The 23,040-nt window shown below is 37.6% G+C and overlaps 1 protein-coding gene across 7 annotated transcripts in view; it reads left to right on the top strand.

Annotated features, from left to right (window-relative positions):
• DYM (dymeclin) overlaps window positions 1-23,040 on the top strand; it is a 400,521-nt gene that overhangs the window by 15,565 nt on the left and 361,916 nt on the right. For all 7 annotated transcript variants that reach the window (XM_005224266.5, XM_059880986.1, XM_024984401.2 and 4 more), the window contains one exon: window positions 8,055-8,246. In XM_005224266.5, coding sequence (XP_005224323.1) covers window positions 8,107-8,246 — 140 coding nt within the window. In that variant the 5' untranslated portion in view covers window positions 8,055-8,106. The remainder of the gene's footprint in view (window positions 1-8,054; window positions 8,247-23,040) is intronic.

The following is a 23,040-nucleotide window of genomic DNA, read 5'->3' as shown; positions in this document are numbered from 1 at the left end:
AAGCCTGGTCCCGAATGGAGGCAGCAGGAAGATCAAGAGATTTGTTTAAAAGATGACATGGAAAATTGTGGGTATTGTAGCAGAACCCACAGAACTTGGTGACGTTCTTGGAGAGTCACCCTAGTAAAGTGTTCAAGACCAGGGACCCTGGACTTAGCCTAGGTTCCAATCCTGCCTTTGCTACTTACTATGTCTGGGACCTCGTGTTTGGTAAATTACTTAACCTGTCTGTGCCTTAGTTTCCTCACCTGTAAAATGAGAAAACTGTGCCTGCCTTTCAGATTTGTTCCTGGGGACGAGATGAATCAGTGAGCGTAAAGCACGTTGTGTCAGCCAGTCTGCTCCTAGTGCTGCTGCTTGTGTGGTTCCTCGGCCTCTGGTGCTCCTGTGTATTTATGTAGCTTCTTGTAATAACTCCATTGTAATACTTATCGAATGTGCTATAATAATTTATTGACAGATTCGTCTCTCCCACCAGGATTTGAGTCCATTAATGGCAGGGACCTGGTTTTTTTACTTTTTTTCATTTTCAGTAAACATCACATCACCTACATTTATAGTAAGTGTGTAATAAGCATGTGTGGAATATATGCTTGGGTATGTGAGTGAGATAACTTGAGCCAAGAATCCTGATAACATTGACAAGGAATAGTGACCTTTGGAGGGGTTACTTGTTTTAGGGGACAAATATTAAATTCTACTTTAAGATTTTTGATGATAGCAAGACATCAAATTGAAATGTTCAATAAGTAGAGATTTATGCTTGGGTTTTGACCGAGAAGTCAAGACAAAATATTAGTTCTGGTGTCACTCAATAGAGTTTAAAGCACAAACCAGAAGCACATAAAGATCCTTCCTGAAGGACAGCAGAGAAGGAGAACAATCCATTTTTTTTTAACTTTACATGTTTCTGGTTTTAAAAAAAGGTCGAAGCAGTGTAGGAAAACATAATGTGGAAACTCCCTTTCCTCTAAATTTCCATTTCCATTCTTCAGAGGTAACCAGTCTTGGACCATTGCTTATGTTTTCTTCCAGGAATTATCTAGTTTGTATAAGAATTTACATGCTTATTTAAAATAATGGGGTTTTACTATATGAGCTGTTCTGTGTCTTTGTGTTTGCTTTTACTGGTACTTGCCATATTTGGGATCTCTTTACACATTAACACACAAGGTCTACCTCTTTCTTTTCCATGGCTACATTGTATTCCATTATACGTTTATTCCATATTGCAATTAATCTCCACATGATGGTCATTCCGGTTTTATTGACAGCTTGCTATTCCAAATGATTAACTTCTGGATGTATAGAACTTGTCAACTTGTATGAGTTTACCAAAACCAACATTTTGGCATACTTCAAAATTTGACAGATGTTGTCAAATACTTACATTAATGGTGGGGGTGCCTGTTTCCTTACTACTCTCACACTGCGATTAAGGTTTTGTTTTTCAACCTTTACTAATCTAATGGGTAAAAATGATACTTTGCTGTTTTAATTAGCGTATTTTATTTCTCATTTATACTGAAGATCTTCTAATATATGTATTAGCTGTGAGACCTTGGCTATTTCAGGAAGTTTTTTTTTTTTTTTTTTTGAGTACAGTCTCTTTAGCAGGTGCTTTAGGTTACCTAGGGATATCAAGATGTAAAGCCTGATTCATGCTTCTCAGGAATCATCTACCTTGGGAGATACAGCATATATACTCCAGAACAATGACATTTAAAGGTAGTTTTTTCCATAATGGGCACTTTAGGCTAAAGTAGTGGGAAGAGGAGACTGGTTTTGAGCAAGAGTGGCATCAGTTTTACACATGTTAAGATTGAGTTACTGATTACATTAGCTTCCCTGGTAGCTCTGGTAAAGAACCCGCCTGCAATGCAGGAGACCTGGGTTGGGAAGATTCCCCTGGAAGAAGGCATGGCAACCCACTCCAGTATTCTTGCCTGGAGAATCCCCATGGACATGGGAGCCTAGTGGGCTATAGTCCATGGGGTCACAAAGAGTCAGACACAACTGAGCAACTAAACACAGAACTGACTGCGTTACATTAAAGATAGGTCTACTAAAAGCATCAGCATGCTGCTTATTTCTAGTATAGATTTCTGTAAGAAGTGTTATCCACAAAATTACTGGAGATATATTTATGTGTATATATATAAATACGCATGCCTGCTCAGTTGCTTCAGTCACGTCTGACTCTGCAACCCTATGGATTGTAGCCCACCAGCCTTGTCTGTCCATGGGATTGTCCAGGCAAGAATACCCAAGTGGGTTGCCATACCCTCCTCCAGGGGATATGCAGGGATCTGCATGGGATCGATGCAGGGATCAAACCTGTGTTTCCTGTATTGCCAGCGGATTCTTTATTGCTGAGCCACCGGGGAAGTCCTTATATAAATATAAATGTAAATATAAATATATGTTATATTAACCTTAAGTTTGGTGGCTTCCTTCCTTGGTGGCTCAGTGGTAAAGAATCTGCCTGCCAGTGCAGGAGATGCAGGTTCGAGCCCTGGATCTGGAAGACCCCCTGGAAAAAGAAATGACAACCCACTCTAGTATTCTTGCCTGGGCAGTCCCATGGACAGGGAAGCCTGGCAGATAACATACAGTCCACGGGATCGCAGCAGTTAGGCATGACTTAGAAACTAAATAACAACAACAACAAGTGCTTAAGTTTAAAAAATAACTCAAGTGTTCTAGGCATTCCAATCAGAGGTTGGGATAGGAGAGATCTGAAAGTAGAATTGTGGACACCATTGGTAAGCCTAGGAGACAGGCTCAGTTACTGACATATTGAGGAAAAGAAGAGCTGAAACCAGAGAAGTCTTCCGATGCACAGTGAGAGTGAAGAGCAATAGGAGTTGTGGTGATTGGCTGCTGCTAAGTCGCTTCAGTCGTGTCCGACTCTGTGCGATCCCATAGACGGCAGCCCACCAGGCTCCCCCGTCCCTGGGATTCTCCAGGCAAGAACACTGGAGTGGGCTGCCATTTCCTTCTCCAATGCATGAAAGTGAAAAGTGAAAGTGAAGTCGCTCAGTTGTGTCCGACCCTCAGTGGCCCCATGGACTGCAGCCTACCAGGCTCCTCCGTCCATGGGATTTTCCAGGCAGGAGTACTGGAGTGGGGTGCCATTGCCTTCTCCAGGTGATTGGCTAGTGGGTTTTTGAAGTTCCAATTTATTCTGGTTTTCATTAGTAAGGATCTTGGGGGTTCCACACACATTGAGTACAGGTGATTGTGTGTGTGTGTATGTTTGGAATCCTTGGCATGAATCAGATGCAGAAGAGATGCCATTGGGTCTGTTTTCCACTTTGCTTTCTGTGAGGGTGGGAAGCAGGTGGAACTTTCTGGCAAGAGTAGCTCGTGGCTGGTTGTCTGCTTGGCTGAGCTTGTTCCTTGGGGTTGCAGCTGCCTCGGGTGCTGCCTTCACTCTCTGTTCTCAGCAGATAGTACTTTGTTGTTGCCCAGGGGAGTGAGGGTAGGGGTAACTGGGCAGGATGTCCTAGGCAGGCCTGTTGCCCCTGGGCTCTGGCCCTTTTCTGGCTGTCTGCCTCTGGGCTTGGCTTGCTATTCATACTCTTGGTGCCCTTGATTGAAGGCTCTTTTGCCTTTCCTGGATGTCACTTTTCTTTTCAGTCCATCTCCAGCTGTTTTATATTTTATAAGGACTCCTCACAGCTTCTGGTTTTCTGTGTCTTTCTGAGCATGGCTGTGTAGTAATTGACAGAGTGTGTGTGTGCGTGCACGTGTGTTATTTCTAGGGTTGGGTGAAGAAAAGAGGAGGAGGAGACATTGCATTTTGTGTTCAGTTGGCCGTCCTGGTTTTCCTTGTTAACGTTCTGTTCAGTCTCCTCTTACAGCTTACAGGCTTCATTCTTGTTGTCTCAGAGAGGTTTCGTATTGGTCCTGGGTGGAGCACTTGTTTTCATACTTTGACCTGTCCTAGCAGCTTTGAAAATAAAATTTATTTCGTGTAAACCAGTAGAAAATAGGCAAAGGATATGAGCAGGTAATGGCCTCATTCACAGCACAAGAAATGAAATGCAAATTAATGCCATATTGAAAACTATTTTCACTTATCAGTTGGTGAAGACTGAAAAGTGTGATTAAAGATCGGTGACTGTGGTGTGGAGAAATAGGCATTGCTGAAGAGGGTGGAGGTCGGCAACCTCCAAGGAAGGCAGCAAGGCAGTGTAGGAGAGGGGAAGATGAAGTCCCCTCTCCCCTTCTGAGTTCTTAACTGAGGCCCTGTGGTAAAAGGTCAACAGGGGAGAAAAGAGAAGTTTGTTAATATGCACACCTCATGGGAGATACCTAGGGAAAAATGAGTGGCTCCTGAGGTGGCTCAATTCAGGTTTAAATACCATCTTAAAAGGGGAAGGGAAAGGGGAACATAGGCCTCTTAAGGCAGAGTAAATGATTTTTAGGAAGGATAGATGGGCCTCAGCAGCACAGATGAGAGATGTGATAGTTTGTGACAAAGTTTATCTCCGTGTTGTGTCAGCTTCTTGGCTCCCCTGTGATAAGAATCAATCTTCCTTGGTTGATGAAACTGATCAACTTATGATAATGGAGTTCCTTTTGGAGAGTCTGGCTTCAGGCAGATAAGGAGGGTTCAGAAAAGGGCTCACCCGGCGTTTACTGTTTTCAAGTGCGTGTAGCTCAAAATAAAGTGTCACAGTGGCGTATTTTGAGGTGGCATATTCTGCTGCCCTTCAGCAGTATCTACCAAAATTAGAAATACATGGGATCTTTGACCCAGCAGTTCTGTTTCTGTGGATTTATTGTACCTATATACTGATACGTATGTGAAATATCTTCTATACCGGATGCTTACTGGTGAGTTATTTGTAGTTTACAAAAGACCATAAATTATGTAAATGTCCACCATTATGGGACTTACGGAATTAAAAACCAAAGTTGTTACAGTTGTAAAAAATAAATGAAGTGCTTTATATATAGATACGTAATGATTTCTAATATATGTTAACTGGGAAGAGCAAAGAGGCATATGTAGTGTGTTACGGTTTATGTAAATAGGAAAAAATATGTGTTTATATATACGCAGAAAATCTGTGGAATGACACCCAAGAAACTAATAATATTTTCTCTGAGTTGAGAAACTAGGTGGTTAGAAGGGATGGGAGAAAGACTTTTTACTGTATATCGATTGAACCCTGTATATTTTATACCATGTATGTTACTATAGTATCCAAAAAATAAAATACAAATAAGAAATCAAGTCTGACTTAAATTTTCATTAATAGACTCTATGATATTCTTATTGTTGCCTTATGAGGTGGATGGATGGAGTTTTGCTCTTTTGAAAAATTTATCATTTATGTACTAATTAAACTCCCAAAGTAAATTTTTAATTGATTGTTGTTAAGGTACCAAAAGAAAAATGAAGTACTTGCCTATTTGATTGAGAGCAAAATGTTTTGATCTTCATATTTTTCCTCAAGTAGTTTTATATGCAGCTTTTAATTTTTTGTTGTTGGCTGTGCTGGGTCTTTGTCTGGGGTGCAGGCTTTCCCTAGTCGTGGCACAGGGGCTTCTCCAGTTGCAGAGCGTGAGCTCTCATCTAAAGCCTGAGGGCTCAGTAGTTGCGGTGCACAAGCTTAGTTGCTCCCTGGCTTGTGGGATCTCTTAGTTCCCCAACCAGGGATGGAACCCATGTCTTCTGCATTGGAAGGCAGATTCTTTATGTGTCTTGTCTTTCCATCCCCTTAATAGGGTTTTCATAGACCAAAAGTTTTTAATTTTGATGGAGCTCAATTTATTGATGTTTTCTTTTATGGGTTGTGCTTTTGTGTAATGTCTAAGTATTTCCTGACCCCAAGTCACGGTTTTCTCCTGTGTTCTTATCTAAAAGTTTTATACTTTTTAAGTTTACATTTAGATCTGTAATTCACTTTGAATTAACTTTGGTATAACGTGAAAGGTTTAGGTCAGAGTGTGACCTGTTGATACCCAGTTGTTCTAGCATTATTATTTGAAAAAATTGTCCTTTTATTGAATTGATTTTGCATTGTTGAAAAACTCCAAGTGGCTGCAGTTTGGTGGGTCCATTTCTGAGTTTTTTGTTTTGATTTATGTGTTTGTCACTGTCTTTGGATTTAATTCTCTTTTTTGACCAAACGTGTGACCTGTCAGTAAACATACATAGTGATAGAAATTTTAAATTTAGATTTTAGGAGCTGTCAGCTTTAATAATTTGTATTATAACATTAAACTATATCCTACAAGTAGATTTCCTTAAGGCTGTTAGTTGTAGGCATCATAAAAGAATACTTCACATTTTTATCACTATTAATTAAGTTATGATGTTTCTTGTGTTTTCTGTATATGTTAAAAATTTAAATTTGAGTCAGAAATGGAATAGTCAAGGAGGTGAAAAAATATTTAATTAAAAAATATCAAAGTAATATATAGACATAGGTTAAAAATCAAATAATATGATGGACTTATGATGAAAAAACTGTACTACCACCCTACCCACTTGAGTCCTTTTCCCCAAAGGTGGCTACTCTCAAATCTCTGAGCTGTTGCTTCTTGTTACTTACCTCCTTATTTATAACTAATATGCTTTTACTATTATTTTCTGATTTAGTAATTTAAAATATTTTCTAAGATTGACCTCCTACCTACTTAATGGAAGTCAGAGATTTCACATTCTTAAAATAATTTTTTTAATGTTTATTTTTATTTCTTTGGCTGTGCCGGGTCTCAGTTGTGGCATGTGGGAGTAGCTCCCTGACCAGGTATGGAACCCATACTTCTTGAATTGGAAGTTCAGAGTCTTAACCACTGGACCACCAGGAAAGTCTCGACTTCACATTCTTAAGGCACCACTCTCATTTCTTTCTCTGGCATTTCCCTAGTATAGTTATTACCTCACAATTTTTGATTTAGTCTTTATATTATAGTGATTATATAAATATTCATAACCTGAAATGAGTTATACCCTGTGACTACACAAACTTTTCTTGAACAATGTTTTTTTCCCCCAGAATACATAATTAAATCATTTACTTTGTGTTCTGAGTAACAGTCATTCCTTCCCCACTTCCTTCCATATTCTCTGGTATTTTACAAATCTACTGAATAAGGTTGGACACATCAGGTGACCTATAGCAGTTCTGTGTTTTCTTCCCCAGGAGGTCAGTGGGCCATGCTGACCCTTGTTCCAGCTGTTGCACAGCTCTTGACCTGTAATTTCTTTTCACCTATCTTGTGTTGAATCCTGTTTCCTCAATTCCGTGTCTTCATTTTTCTTGGTTTATGCCCTCATACTGAAATTTTCCAGTAGCTTCAAATGGGTGCATGGGAGGTTTTTGAGTGTTGGCAAATCTAAAAATGCTCTTCTACCTTCATACTATCTGGGAGCTTTTGGCTAGGTATAGAATTCCAGTTAAAAATTTTTTTCTTAATTTAAAGGCATTGCTTCCTTATCATCTATCTATCTTCCAGTATTGCTACTGCAAGATTAAGAAACCAGTTTTTTTCTTTTTAAGAATTAATGTATAAGACAGACAGTAATAGAGGGTAATGAAACAAAACCTTTATATCTCTTCTCCATTTTCAGCAAATCTAAACAAGAATCTATTTCTTTTCTTTTCCCTTTTCTTTTCTAGAAAGTGTTTATGCGACTGAAGCCTCCCCTTTCCTCACACAATAACATTATATGAAAGCATTCTTCTGATTTTGCTTTGTATTTTTCCCATATATGTTTTAATATTTGTAGTAGCTATGAATATATCCATAATATTGTTTGTACATTTTACAGTCATATAAATGAAATTACGTCATGTCATTATCTCATAGCTTTCTTTAAATATTTTTGAGATGTGTGCATGTTGGTAATTGTAGATCTGGTTAATTTATTTTCACTAGTGTATTGTATCCCATTGTTGAGATTAAAAAAATAGAGGGAGGTATGATTTTTTTAAAAGTAGGTTTATAGTTTCTTATATTTAGGTCATGGGTAGAAAAAGTATGACAATTATTTTGAGCACATTTGAAATTTTTCTTCTTATTCTTTGTAGGTTGTTTTGTGGAAATGAAGGTTTGAGGACAAGTTATCTGCCAGATTAAAAGATGGGATCAAACAGTAGCAGAATTGGTGATCTTCCTAAAAATGAGTACTTGAAAAAGTTATCAGGCACCGAATCTGTCTCTGAGAATGATCCGTTCTGGAATCAGCTTCTATCATTTTCTTTCCCTGCACCAACAAGCAGGTAAGAGGTAACTTGGAAATTGAAAATTTGTATTCAGGGCCACATAAACTTGTATACTGATTTTTGAAAAAATTTTTATTTTAATGTTCTCTCTCTCCATTTGTTGTACATGTACTGGTAGAAAACCCAAAAGTTATGAAAAGGAAGAAATAAGTTTTTCTCTCTCCTTTCCCCCACTCAGCCACCTCCTTTCTCCAGAGATGATTCCTGGTAGCAGTTTCTTTTGAATCCTTCCAGAAATAGTAAAACCATATATTTCATGTAGTTTTACAAGACTGTTTAAAGACAAATACTAGCATACCACACATACCTTGCTTTTTTCTTCGTGCTTGCTGTCCTTGCTTTTTCCCCCACAGTTAATATGTACCTGTCTTATTCTTTTAAGTGACTGCAGAGTATCAGTGTGTGCTCAGTAGCTCAGTTGTGTCTGACTCTTTGTGACCTCATGGGGTGTAGCCTGCCAGGCTCCTCTGTCCATGGGATTCTCCAGGCAAGAATACTGGAATGGGTTGCCAGTCCCTTCTCCAAGGGATCTTCCCGAACCAGGGATCAAACCAGTGTCTCCTTCATTGTAGGCAGATTCTTTACCACTGAGCCCCTGGGGAAACACCAGGAGTATCTGCAGATTATATGAAATCAGTTTTTTATTGGTAAACATTTAGATTGTTTCTAATATTTTATTATAACAGATAATGCTGCATACATAATTTCTCATGCATACAAGTAAATTTCTAGTATAAATTCCTCAAAGTAGAATTGCTGTATCAGAGTGTATGTGCATTTGTAATTTTGGTAGATATTACCAAACTGCTTCATGGAAGTTGTACTAATGTATACTTCTACCATCAATATATGAGGAGGTCTGCTTTCCCACCCCTTTATCAGTTTAATGCATTTTTAGACTCTTTGGCCTTTGCCATTTTGGCAGGTGAAAACCAGTATTTCCTTTTTAACTATTATAAAAACTGACCAACATTTAACTATGTAGAGTGACTAGAATGTTGAATTCCCATTATTCAGTATGTAGATTTTAAGGATTTTTATTTATTTTTAATAGTTTTATTATGAAAGACTGAATGATGGCCCCCTAAAGATGTCTGTGGCATAGTCCCTGAAATCTTTGACTATGATGATATGTTGTAGCATGTATCAATATTTCATTCATTTTTATTCCTGAGTAAGATTCATGTATATGAATATACAATCATTTGTTTATCTATTCATCAGTTAACAGCCATTTGGATTATTTCCGTATTTACTTCATCTATATTTTAAAGTACTCTAAAGTAAAGTAAAATACAGACGTTTTCTTTATAATCATAATACCATTCTCACATCTTAACAATCACAAAATTAACAGTAATATCACACAAAATAACAATAGTTTCACTTACCCAGTCCTTCTTAAAATTTCCCTAGTTGTTTTGTAGTTTGTTTTTTACAATTAGGAAATAAAGAAGGTGTATACCTTGCATTTGGTAGTTATATTTCTTGAATGTCTTTAATCTCGAACAGAGCTATATATTTCCCAACTCCAGCCACTATTTTCTTTTCCCATATGCCTATGCCATTCATTTTTTTTTTCTTTTAAGAAACTGGATCAGTTTTTCTGTAGACTGTTCCGCCTTCTAGATCTACCTGACTACTTCTTATATTTTGTTTTTTTATTTGACTTTTCTATAAATTGAACATCAGATTTAAAGATGATAAAATTTGGGTTAAACATTTTTGGTAAAAGTAATTCATAAGTGATGCTAGGTGCCTTATATTGTATTCAGTTAGGATACAGAAAATGCGAAGTCTTAATCAGTTATCATGTTAAGACTGAGAGGTTTGGTTGTGGTTTAGAATCCACTGATGATTTTGGTTCCAATCACCTATCTTATAAGAGATTACAAAATGGTATTATTTTTAATTTGGTCATTTCTTAACTGGAATTCTCCTGTAAAGGATTGCTTTCATGAATTAAGTTATAGTAAAATATAGTTTTTATTATATTATTAATAAGGGGAAACAATTCTTTTCTTCTACTGATTTTCAGTAATGAAAATGGTACCATCATGACAACTAAGTCTGTATTTCTTCTCTCCCTGACCCTAGAGTTGGAAGGGCTATCTCTCAGTCTTTTGACTATGAATTAAATATATATATATGTAAAATGTATGTATATGTATTATCCTTTAACAATCAAGGTTATGTTTATTTTCATATGTTTGAGGGTTAAGGATTATTGGTATTTGCTTTTTGTAAATTGTTTATATATTTTGGCAATACATTTTGATTTCTGAGTTTTAGATATAGTTGGATTGGACTCTACAAGGTTGACTTAGTTTACATTTTGTGATAATGTGAGTTAGTTGTATATTATGGGAAGTAGCTACATATTAGTGCTTTTGAGATCCTTGGAAAATTAAAGGTGGTTGTGGATTGATGAGAGAGGTCAAACTGAAGATGAACTATAGTATCAGTACATTTTGAAATCATTTCCTTAATCATGAAGAAATTATCATTGAGTATCTCTGCTCATGTTGTAATAAGACTTAGAGGAAAAAAGAGCATATAAAGAGAATATTATTTATTATTCAAAATAAATTTTCTTTTCACTTATGTAAACTGTACTACAATCCATTTGTGCTCTGCCAAAAGACATTAAAGAAGACTTAGCTGAGTTTACATGTCCAGAGTGTCCGACAAGGTCTTTCCTTGTGGTGGTAGTGTGAGAGCAGAGTACGAACTGCAACAACTGGAGTCATGGTAGGACAGGCATTTAGGAAGTTTTGTCCCTAGCTGAAAGAAGTGCAGCTGAAACTGTAACCATAGGAGACATTATGCTTCCAGAAAAAACCACAAGGAAAAGTATTGTAGGCAATGATAGTAGCTATTGGATTGGGCTCTAAAGGAAAAGGTAGAGAGATTCAGCCAGTCAGCATGGAAGTTGGAGATAAAGTTCTTCTCCCAGAATATGGAGGCACCAAAGTAGTTCTAGATGATAAGGATTATTTCTTATTTAAAGATAGACAAAATTTGAATGGGAAAGAAAAAAATTAATAATAGCTAAAGTGCTCTTTAGAAGGAAAGGAGGAAGAAGATGGTGTGTGTGTATGTGTACTTGATTTATGCAAAGCTGGCACTTCAGAGCTTTGGGAAAAGGATGAACTTCTAAGCAATAGTGGTGGGAATAAATTGTTAGCCATTATTGTCTATTTCTTGACTCTTGCTGGTGCCTTGCAGTTTGAATTATTATGGCTTTATAGTTTGTTTTGCTAATTATTGCTTTTTCTCAAAGATCCTTTGCTGTTCTCGTTTATTCTTCATGTCATTTTTTTCTTAATTCATCCTTGTTTATAAAGGAATCTTAGAGTAAAAAGCTGTAAAGTGAGTAAACTGTACATTACGGTGGAGGAGGGATAGCTAGTTGAAATATCCAGAAAAGCTTTGTTCGTGATGGTTTGTATACTTTTGTCACTTTGTTTGAAGTTCCTCTTTCCTCTCCCCTGCCCTCAGCTCCTCTGCTAGTATTTGGTATGTGACCTGTAGAATGTTAACATTGAGCAGGCCTTGAGGTGGAAGGTGCTACCTCATTGATAGTCAGGGATGGTATTACTTACTTTATGAATTTTTCAACTCTAAGATGAATAACTGTAGGGAAGACTCTGAATCCAAACATTTCTGAGATTGCTCACTCCTGGAATTCCTTGGATCCCATATGTGCTTTCCTCAAGTCAGCCAAAAATTGATGTCTGCCAGTTTTTTTTAGAAGCAGTAAGTCCTTTAGGACTAATCTAATCTTTCCTTACTGTAAACTGTTTTTGGCACCAGGGTAGCAAGATTTTGTTACAGTTTCCAGGCATGGTTGAAAAATGTTCAGATTCTTCAATAGTTTTCAACTTTTCACCTTATTAAAATTCCTTGTGAAGCAAAGGTGTGAAATAAAATCAAGATTAAATCTAGAGTAAATTTTAAGTAATATACTGCTTATTTTTCTTAATAAAGTGTTTTAAAATTATTTATATGACTGATTTCATACTAAAGTTGAAAAGGGAAAGTGTTCATTGCTTAATCATGTCTGTTTGTGACCCCATTAACTGTAGTCTGCCAGACTCCTTAGTTCATGGAATTCTCCAAGCAAGAATACTGGAGTGGGGAGCCATTCCCTTTTCCAGGGAATCTTCCTGACCCAGTAATTGAACCCAGGTCTCCTACAATGCAGGCAGCTCCTTTACCATCTGAACCACTAGGGAAAATATAGCAATGAAATAAAAAACAATGCAGAGCTAAAGACAGAGGTAGTAAAATCATCTTTGTCTGCAGTAAATAGTTGAGATACATGAAACAGAGTTGTAAAATATGATGTCCAAACACTAAGCTATATATGTGTATATAGTTACATATAAACGTCATGGTAGCCACAGACCAAAAATCTATAATAGATACATACGCACAAAGAGAAAGGAATCCAAACATAACACCACAGTTAGAAGAGAGGACAAAAACTACAAAAACTACCAGAAAATGATGAACAAAATGGCAATAAGTACATAGCTATCAACAGTTACTTTATAAATAGACCGCATGCTCCAATCAAAAGACATAAAGTGGAGGAGGAATGGATACAAAAGCGAGACCCGTCTATGTGCTGCCTGCAAGAGACTCATTTCAGATCTAAAGACACAGACTGAAAGTGAGAGGATGGAAAAGTTTTCCCATTCAAATGCAGACAGAAAGCAGGGATAACAATACTTATATCAGACAAAATAGACTGTAAGACAAAGACTGTAATGAGAGACATTACATAATGATCAAAGGATCAATACAACAAGAAGATACAACAGTTGTAAGTGTATGTGTGTATATATATATATGTACCCAATATAAGAACACCTAAATAAATAAAGCAGTTAACAAACATAAAAGGAAAAATTAACAGTAACACAGTAATAGTGGGAGACTTTTAACACCCCACTTACATCAGTGGACAGATCATCCAGACAGAAAATTTGTAAGGAAACCCTGGTCCAGAAGACAAATTAGACCAGATGATTGATGCATATATATACATAAACACATACATCCATACATATAAACATTCTATCTAAAAGCATGAGAATACACACTCAAGTGCACATGGAACGTTCTCCAGGATAGATCACATGCTAGGCCACAGAATAAGTCTTAGTAAATTTAAGAAGATTGAAATCGTGTCAAGCAATATGAGACTACAGATCAGTTATAAGAAGAAAGAAAACTACAGAAGACTCCAAATGTATGGAGGATAAACAATATTCACTAAACTCTCCAGCCCATTATATGTCCATTTTATTGGTATATAATTGTTCATAGTAATCTCTTAATAATCCTTCGTATTTCTGTACTATCAGTTGTAATTACCTTTTCATTTCTGGTTTATATGAGTCCTCTTTTTCTTGGTGAGTCTGGCTAAAAGTTTATCAGTTTTGTTTATTTTTTCAAAGAATCAGCTCTTAGTTTCATTGATCTTTTCTGCTGTTTTAGTCTCTGTTTCATTTATTTCTGCTCTGATCTTTATTACTTCTTTTCTTTTTACTAACTTTGGGTTTTGCTTCTTTTTATAATTATTTAGGCATAAGGTTTGATTGTTTGAGATTTTTGTTGTTTTTTGGGATAGGCTTTTATCTCTATAAACTTCTCTCTTAGAACTGCTTTTGTTGCATCCCATAGATTTTGGATCATTGTGTTTCTTTTTTCATTTATCTCCAGGTTTTTTTTTTTTTTTTTTTTTCTCTTTGATTTCTTCAGTTACCTAGTAGTTACTTAGTAGCATATTGTTTACTGTCTACACCTTTGAGGTTTTCTGTTGGTTTTTTTTCTTACAACTGATCTCTAGTCTCATATTGCTTGATAGGATTTCAAGAAAAAATGGATTAATTCCTAGGATATACAATCTTCCAAGACCAAATTAGCAATAAATAAAGCATATGAGCAGACTGGTTACCAGTAATGAAATTGAATCAGTAATCAAAAAGCTCCCAAAAAACAAAAGTCCAGGATGAGATGGCTTTACAGGTGAATTCTCCCAAACATTTAAGGAAGAAATAACACCTACTCTTCTCAAGCTATTCCAAAAAACTGCAGAGGAAGGAATACTTTTGAACTCATTCTGTGAGACCAGTGTCACCCAGATACCAAAAGCAGATAAAGACCACACACAAAAAAAGAAAATTACAGGCTAATACCACTGATGCAGAAATTATCAACAAAATATTAGCAAACTAAATTCAGTAATACATTAAAAGGATCATACACCATGATCCTTGATGAAAGTGAAAGAGGAGAGTGAAAAAGTTGGCTTAAAGCTCAACATTCAGAAAACTAAGATCATGGCATCTGGTTCCATCACTTCATGGCAAATAGATGGGGAAACAGTGGAAACAGTGTCAGACTTTATTTTGGGGGGCTCCAGAATCACTGCAGATGGTGATTGCAGCCATGAAATTAAAAGATACTTACTCCTTGGAAGGAAAGTTATGACCAACCTAGATAGCATATTGAAAAGCAGAGATATTACTTTGCCAACAAAGGTCTGTCTAGTCAAGGCTATGGTTTTTCCTGTGGTCATGTATGGATGTGAGAGTTGGACTGTGAAGAAGGCTGAGTGCCGAAGAATTGATGCTTTTGAACTGTGGTGTTGGGGAAGACTCTTGAGAGTCCCTTGGACTGCAAGGAGATCCAACCAGTCCATCCTAAAGGAGATCAGTCCTGGGTGTTCATTGGAAGGACTGATGCTAAAGCTGAAACTCCAGTACTTTGGTCACTTCATGCAAAGAGTTGACTCATTGGAAAAGACTCTGATCCTGGGAGGGATTGGGGGCAGGAGGAGAAGGGGACCACAGAGGTTGAGATGGCTGGATGCCATCACCGACTTGATGGACGTGAGTCTGAGTGAACTCCGGGAGTTGGTGATGAACAGGGAGGCCAGGCGTGCTGCAATTCATGGGGTCGCAAAGAGTTGGACACTACTGAGCGACTGAACTGACTGACTGACACCATGATCAGTTGGGATTCATCCCAGGGAAGCAAGGATGATTCAGTATCCACAAATCAATATAATATACCATATTAACATATTGAAGACCAAAGCATATGATCATTTCGGTAGATGCAGAAAAACTGGCAAAAATTCAACATCCATTTATGATTAAAAAAAAAAGAAACCCTCAACAAAGTGTAGATATAAAGGGAACATACCTCAATATATGACAGGCCCACATCTAATATCATGCTCTGTGGTGAAAAATTCAAAGCATGCTCTAAGATCAGGAACAAGACAGAGCTGTCCACTATTGTCCACTATTTTGTTCAACAGAGTATTGGAGGTCCTAGCCAGAGCAGTCATAACAAGAAAAAGAAATTAAAGGAGTCCAGTTTGGAAAGGAAGAAGTAAAACTGTCATTCTTTGCAGATGACATGATACTATGTATAGAAGATTGTAAAGATACCACCAAAAAACTATTAGAACTAATAAATGAGTTCAGTAAAGTTGCAGGTTACAAACTTAGTATACAGCAATCTGTTGTGTTTCTGTACACTAACAATGAACTATCAAATAGGAATTAAGAGAATAATCCTATTTAAAATTGCATCAAAAATATTTGGGAATGAGTCTAAACAAGGAGGTAAAAGATGTATAGTCAGAAAACTATAAGACATTGACGGAAGAAATTGAAGACAACACAAACAAATGGAAAGGTATACCCGGCTCATAGATTGGAGGAATTAATATTGTTAAAAAGACCACACTCCCAAATGCATTCTATAGATGTAGTGCAATCCTTATCAAAATACCAATGGCATTTTCTATGGAAATGCACGAGACACTAAAGAGCCAAAAATATCTTGAGAAAGAACAACAAAACTGGAGATATCACATGCTCTAATTTCAAACTATACTACAAAACTACACTGATCAAAATAGCATGTTACTGGCACAAAAACAGACACAGATCAGTGGAACAGAATTGAGAACCTAGAAATAAACCCATGCACTTATGTTCAGTTAGTCTATAACAGAGGAGGCAAGAATATACAGTAGGGAAAAGAAAGTCTCTTCAGGAAGTGGTGCTGGTAAGATTGGACAGCTACATGTAAAGGAATAAAATTAGACCATTCTTTAACACAGTATACAAAAATAAAATGGATTGATTACTTGACATAAGACCTGAAACCATAAAACTCCTAGAAGAAAACATGGGTAGCATATGCTCTTTGACACTGCTGTTAGCAGTATTTTTTGTGTATGTCTCCTCAGGCAGGGGAAACAAAAACACAAATAGACTAGTGGGACTCAATCAAACCAAAAAGCTTTTGTAGAGCAATGGAAACAACTGAGAAAATGAAAAGGCAGTCTACTGAATGGGTGAAGATGTTTGCAAATGATCTATCAGATGAGGGATTAATATCCAAAACGAATAATACGATGAGGGATTAATATCCAAAAAGAACTCATACATCTTAACATTAAAAAAAAAAGAACAAGCAACCAGATTAAAAAAAAATGAGTAGATAATGCGGATACACCTTTTTCCGCTGAAGGCATACAAATAGCCATTGGACACATGAAAAGATACTCAGTACCACTGATCATCAGGGAAATGCAAATGAAAACCAGAGTGAGATACTATCTCACATCTGTCAGAATGGCAATCATCAGTTCAATTCAGTTGCTAAGTCGTGTCCGACTCTTTGCAACTCCATGGACCACAGCATGCCAGGCCTCCCTGTCCATCACCAACTCCCGGAGTTTACTCAAACTCATGTCCATTGAGTCAATCAAAAAGACAACAAATATGTGTTGGTAAAGACCTGGAGAAAAGGAAAGCCTTGTGCACTGTGGGCAGGAATGTAAATTGGTAAAGTCGAACTGTGGTGCTGGAGAAGACTGTTGAAAGTTCCTTGCACTGCAAGATCAAACTTGTCAGTCCTAAAGGAAATCACCCCTGAATATTCATTGGAAGGACTGATGCTGAAGCTGAAACTCCAATACTTTGGCCACCTGAGACAAAGAGTTGACTCATTGGAAAAGACCCTGATGCTGGGAAAGATTGAAGGCAGGAAGAGAAGGGGACCACAGAGGATGAGATGGTAGGATAGCATCACTGACTCAATGGACATGGGTTTGAGCAAACTCTGGGAGATGGTGAAGGACAGGGAGGCCTGGCGTGCTGCAGTTCGTGGGGTTGCAAGAGTCGGACATGACTTAGCAACTGAACAACAACAACAAAGTCACTATGGAAAAAAGTATGGAGTTTCCTCAAAACATTAAAAATAGAACTACCATACAGTCCAGCTATTGCCCTTCTGGGTATTTTTTTGAAAGAAAAAGAAAATGAGATACATGAATCCCTATGTCCATTGCAGCATATTTACAATAGCCAAGAAATGGAAGAAACTAAAGTGTCTGTTGATTGCTGAACGTATCAGAATTCATATAGTCATTTACTTTTACCAGTTGGATTGCTTCCAGTGTTATCCTATTACATATAATACAACAATAGCCTTATATGTATGGTAGAAGTGATTTCTATCCTGTGAGTAAAGGATGGTAAAATTACTTCCATTAATTCAATTCCTGTTGGCAGGGCATGAGAAACAAGTGTTAACAGGTCAGGAAGAGACTTTATGGGGCACTGATAGTGCTTCCACACGTATTTCTTGTTTATTTGAAAACTGATAAGGCTGGTCACATGTGGTGGCCTGGCAGCTCGGAGGGTCCTTTGACCGCAGAGGACTGACTGGAAAGATCAAAATCTGTCCACGTGTCACCCATTTTTGGTACACTTGTTGGAAAGCTGAGGATTAGAATTGTGATTCCTTGTGGGTTCTTGTTAAGTGGATTTGGTGAAGGCATTATTTTAAGGAGTTTTCTTTGGGGTAAGTGAGTGGTAGATTGAAAAGTCAACAGACTTTTACTAACACACAAGGCATCATTTTCTGGTTTATGTACTCTAGTGATAGAGACAAACAAGTTAACTAAGTAAAACGCAGTATTTAGAATATTAGAACATGAAAATGAAGAAAAGTTGAAAGATGGGAAAGGGAGACTAAAATATGAATACTTTGATACTCATATTTGATGCTTCACAGTTTGAACTTCACACATTGTAATAAAGAAAAAAAATTGATGTTGATTAAAAATAGACATGCACAATTGGACTATGTCTAAAGGCTGTTTCTTGACTTTGTAATCCACAGATTTGCAGTAAATCCCTAAATGTATTTCATGTAATGTATAAATAACAAAGATATGAAACAGATATTAAAAACCAATATCTACGTCTCAGCTAAAAAAATGATGCTTTCTAAAACTGTTTTTGTTTACTTGCTAAGTCGTGTCCGACTCTTTCATGACCTCATGGACTGTATAGCTTTCTAGGCTTCTCTTTCCATGGGATTTCCCAGGCAAGAATACTGGAGTGGATTGCCAAAAGCTTTTATTTTAAATTGATATTTGATTAGGGCATTAACACTGAATGAACTTAGCTTTCTAGATTTGAGAGCAGTGCTGAGCAGTGTAGTGACCCTTGTATGCTTACCAAGAATGAGAATCATTTTGCCAAAAAGTGGGCAAAGCATAGAGAATAGAAACAGCAGAACATGATCGGGGGAGCATAGATTTTGGAGTCAGAGTGACTTTGTCTTGCACCTCAGCTCTGCTGCTTATTAGCTTTGTGAATTTAGAGTGTGTGCATGTGTGTTCAGTCCTGTCCGACTCTTTGTGATCCCATGGACTGTAGTCCATCAGACTCCTCTGTCCATTGGATTCTCCAGGCAAGAATACTAGAGCAGGTTGCTGTTTTCTCCTCCAAGGTATTTTCCCAACTGAGGGATCAAACCCAAATCCCTTGTGCCTCCTGTTGTTGGCAGGCGATTCTTTACCGTTGAGCCACCTGGGGAGCATAGGGAAGCCCCTTAATCTCACCGAACTTGTTGACGGTTCTGTAAAATGGCAATGATATTACCTACCATGTAGATTTGTAGGAAGGAGAAAAACCATAATGCACATAAAGTGTCTGACTTTCCTCTTCTCTCCCATTAATTTAAAAGATCAAGGTCTCTGTCTTGAGAGTTACTCTAAAATACTTGAGGGGGTGAAAATAAGCAACACAGATTTAACCAATTTTCTTATGACTGTTTTATTTTCTTATTGAAAATCGTATGACTCTTTTGAATTAATCATTCAACTATTTTAAAAATTAGGCCAAACACAGAGTATGGTAATATTTGTCAGTGTCCTTTTTATAAAGGCTACTTTTTAGAAACCTTTATTGCATAATGAAAATTGTATTATGTATATTGAGCACTAGATGGTGCTCAAATAAGGAAGAAGGCAGCTTTTGGCACAGTCACACAATCACTAAGCTTATTTTTTCTCAGTACCAAAGTAATGCATGTTTAGTACCTTTATATACAGGAAAGCTCAAGGAAGGCAAAAAAAGATTAAAATAATACGAATCCGAAATAACCGTTCTTGACTTTGGTGAATATCTTGTCAGTTCTCTCATTTAAAAATGCTTGTACCATATTCCACACATTGTTTCTTTAACTCACATGTTCTCATGTCATTGTTTTCACATCACATAATTTTAAGTGATTATAGAATGTTTTGTCTTAAAGATTTCCATAATTTATATAATTGAATGTTTTGGTTGTTTCATATTTTTTTTTTATTAAATGTAAAACTATGATGAACTTCATTGAAATCAAATCTTTGTGCTATCCCTAACTGTATATCAAGGCTTCCCTGATAGCTCAGATGGTAGAGAATCAGTCTGCAGTGCAGGAGACCCCGGTTCGATTCCTGGGTCGGGATGAACCCCTGGAGAAGGGATAGGCTACCCATTCTGGTATTCTTGGGCTTCCCTTGTGGCTCAGCTGGTAAAGAATCTGCCTGCAATGCGGGAGACCTGGGTTTGATCCCTGGGCTGGGAATATCCCCTGGAGAAGGGAAAGGCTACCCACTCCAGTATTCCGGCCTGGAGAATTCCATGGACTGTATAGTCCATGGGGTTGCAAAGAGTCGGACATGACTGAGTGACTTTCACTTTCACTAACTGTGTAACTAGAGTGAGTTCTTAGTAGTTGATTTGCTGGTAAAGCAGTCTTTTTTTTTTTTTTTAAATCACATAAATCTTTCATTGTATAAAAGTTAGAAAATACAGAAACAAAAGGGAAAATAATAGTGTATCCTCATCCCATAGAGATTACCACTTGTGATATTTTGGTATGTTTTTCCATACTTAAAAAAAATGTTGATTTGGTGCATTGGGTCTCATTGCATCGTGCGGATCTTTTGTGTGGTGCACCGACTCTCTAGTTGTGGTGTGTCGGCTCAGTAGTTGCGGCATGTGGGCTCTCTTATTGTGTGCCTCCCATTTGTTAGGCAGTGTTTTTAAGGGCTGGAAACTTTGTAGTGAACGTGAGGGACAAGGTTCCTGTCCTCATGCAGCTTATAGTTTAGTGGAAGAGATGGGCACTAAACAAGTGAAGAAATGAATGAATGAGTCATTTCTGAAAAATGAAGCAGAGCAAGCTCATGGAGAGTGGTCGAATGGGAGCAAATGCCAGTGGGAGATTTCTTTAGCCAGAGGGTCTTGGGGAAGCAGCATTTAAGCAGATGTGAGTGAAATTAGGGAGCTCTGCATTTTCTGGGGAAAGAGTATTCCACCAGATAGAAGGAACAGCAGGTGTAACAGACTTGAGGCAGGACTGCGTTCTGTATGTTAGAGGAATAGCAAAAAGGCCAGTGTGGCAGAGCAGTGAGCAAGGAAACAAATTACATAAGGACTCTTGGCCATGGTGAAGATTTTTTGTGCTGTGTGGTGTTCCAGAGTCGAGCATGCTTTCATGTTGGTATTTGGGAATTTAGTCTAGTCTGCTGTAATTTATTTTCTTGCCTGGAGAATCCCAGGAACGGAGGAGCCTGGTGGGCTTCCGTCTATGGGGTCACACAGAGTCGGACACGACTGAGGTGACTTAGCAGCAGCAGCAGCTGTAATTTATTAACTCTCCTATAATGTAGAAAGGTTTTACTCACATAGTTTGTTTATTGTGGTATCATTTACATAATATAAAACTTACTATTTTAGCCATTTTTCTTTTCAGTTTAGCCATTTTTAAGTGTATGATACGGTGGTATTAAGTACATTCCCAGTGTTTTACAGTGATCACTGCTCTCCATTTCCAGAACTTTCCATCATCTCAAACAGAAACTGCACATTAAACTCCCTATTCCCCCACTTCCCCAGACCATGGTAATCTGTACTCTGCTTTTTGTCTGTGAATTTGCCTATGCTCGGTACCATGTATAAATGGAATTGTTTAATATTTATCCTTTTGTGTCTGACCTTTTTCGCTTAGCATAATATTTTCAAGGTTAATTCATGTTGTAGTTAGCACACATCAGAATTTCCTTTCTTTTTAGAATGAATAATACCATTGTATGTATTTCCCACATTGCATAGTGTTTTTTTATCAGTTTGTTGTACTTTTTATATTTCTTTTAAATAAATGCCTTTCATTTCTCTTCCACATTGTTAGGTTCTGGTTCTCTCTCTTGATTTCTTTTTTTCAGGGATCCTCTTTGTATTATAAAGAATATGTCCATTCTCCTAAGAGACTGGACTGATGTAAACACAAGTGTTAATTTAGCAGTTACTTATCGAGTATGTGCTATGTGCCAGGTGCTGGGCTCACTGCCTTAGGTGGGTTTCCTCATCTAGTTCTCACATCAGGTCTGTGAAGTTGGTACTATTAATATCCCTGCCTGTCAGAAAACAGGCTTGGGAAGGTTTTCCCAAGTTACATGGCTAGTAGCTAGCATGCTGCTGCTGCTGCTGCTAAGTCGCTTCAGTCGTGTCAGACTGTGCGACCCCATAGACGGCAGCCAATCAGGCTCCACCGTCTCTGGGATTCTCCAGGCAAGAACACTGGAGTGGGTTGCCATTTCCTTCTCCAATGTGTGAAAGTGTAAAGTGAAAGTGAAGTCGCTCAGTCGTGCCTGACTCTTAGCGACCCCATGGACTGCAGCCTACCAGGCTCCTCCGTCCATGGGATTTTCCAGGCAAGAGTACTGGAGTGGGGTGCCATTGCCTTCTCCGTAGCTAGCATGGACCAGATTCAAACCAGCTTTATGTATCTCCAGAGATGAATTCTGTTGGGTATCATGCTACATGGTCTCCATTTGGAAGTATAGACTGATCACTGTCTGAGCTTCAAATAATGGCTAAAGAGATGCAACATGAACTTACAGATGCTCATCTTCAAGAAAACAATCCCCTGTTTTATATACTCAGGTTTGAGTGCGATTATTTACAATATGAATGTAATATATTATTTACAATTAATATTGATGGATAACCTTGCCTCAAGTGGAGTGTGTCTTCTCTGTTTAAGGGGACCTGCCAGAATGAGCCTTTCTCAGAATTTCTTTTTCTGTTTCCTCAATTGAGAAACAGGAAAAGAGACTTTTACTAAATTAGGTCATAAGTTTTTAACTGACAGAAAGTATTAAGTGACTGTACTTTTTTTTCTTTGAATTTTTGATGCCTGTCTCTGCTTTCATATTTTTATTCTCTTTGGCCCACTTTATGTATGATTTTATTAGAGCTTCTCAAGTTGAAACAATCTCCTCTGTCATTAAGGTGGGCCTGGGATAACTCCTAAACCGTTTCCTAAACTCTGTTTTTTTCATCATATGTTCAATTGAATGGTGACCAAGATAGTGTACTTGGCCATTTTGTAAGGGAATAAATAATTTGAG

This window comes from Bos taurus, chromosome 24 (assembly GCF_002263795.3).
Source record: "Bos taurus isolate L1 Dominette 01449 registration number 42190680 breed Hereford chromosome 24, ARS-UCD2.0, whole genome shotgun sequence".
Taxonomy (NCBI): Eukaryota; Metazoa; Chordata; class Mammalia; order Artiodactyla; family Bovidae; genus Bos; species Bos taurus.
The sequence above is the reverse complement of the archived record's forward strand: the minus strand, read 5'-3'. Positions and strand labels throughout refer to the sequence as shown.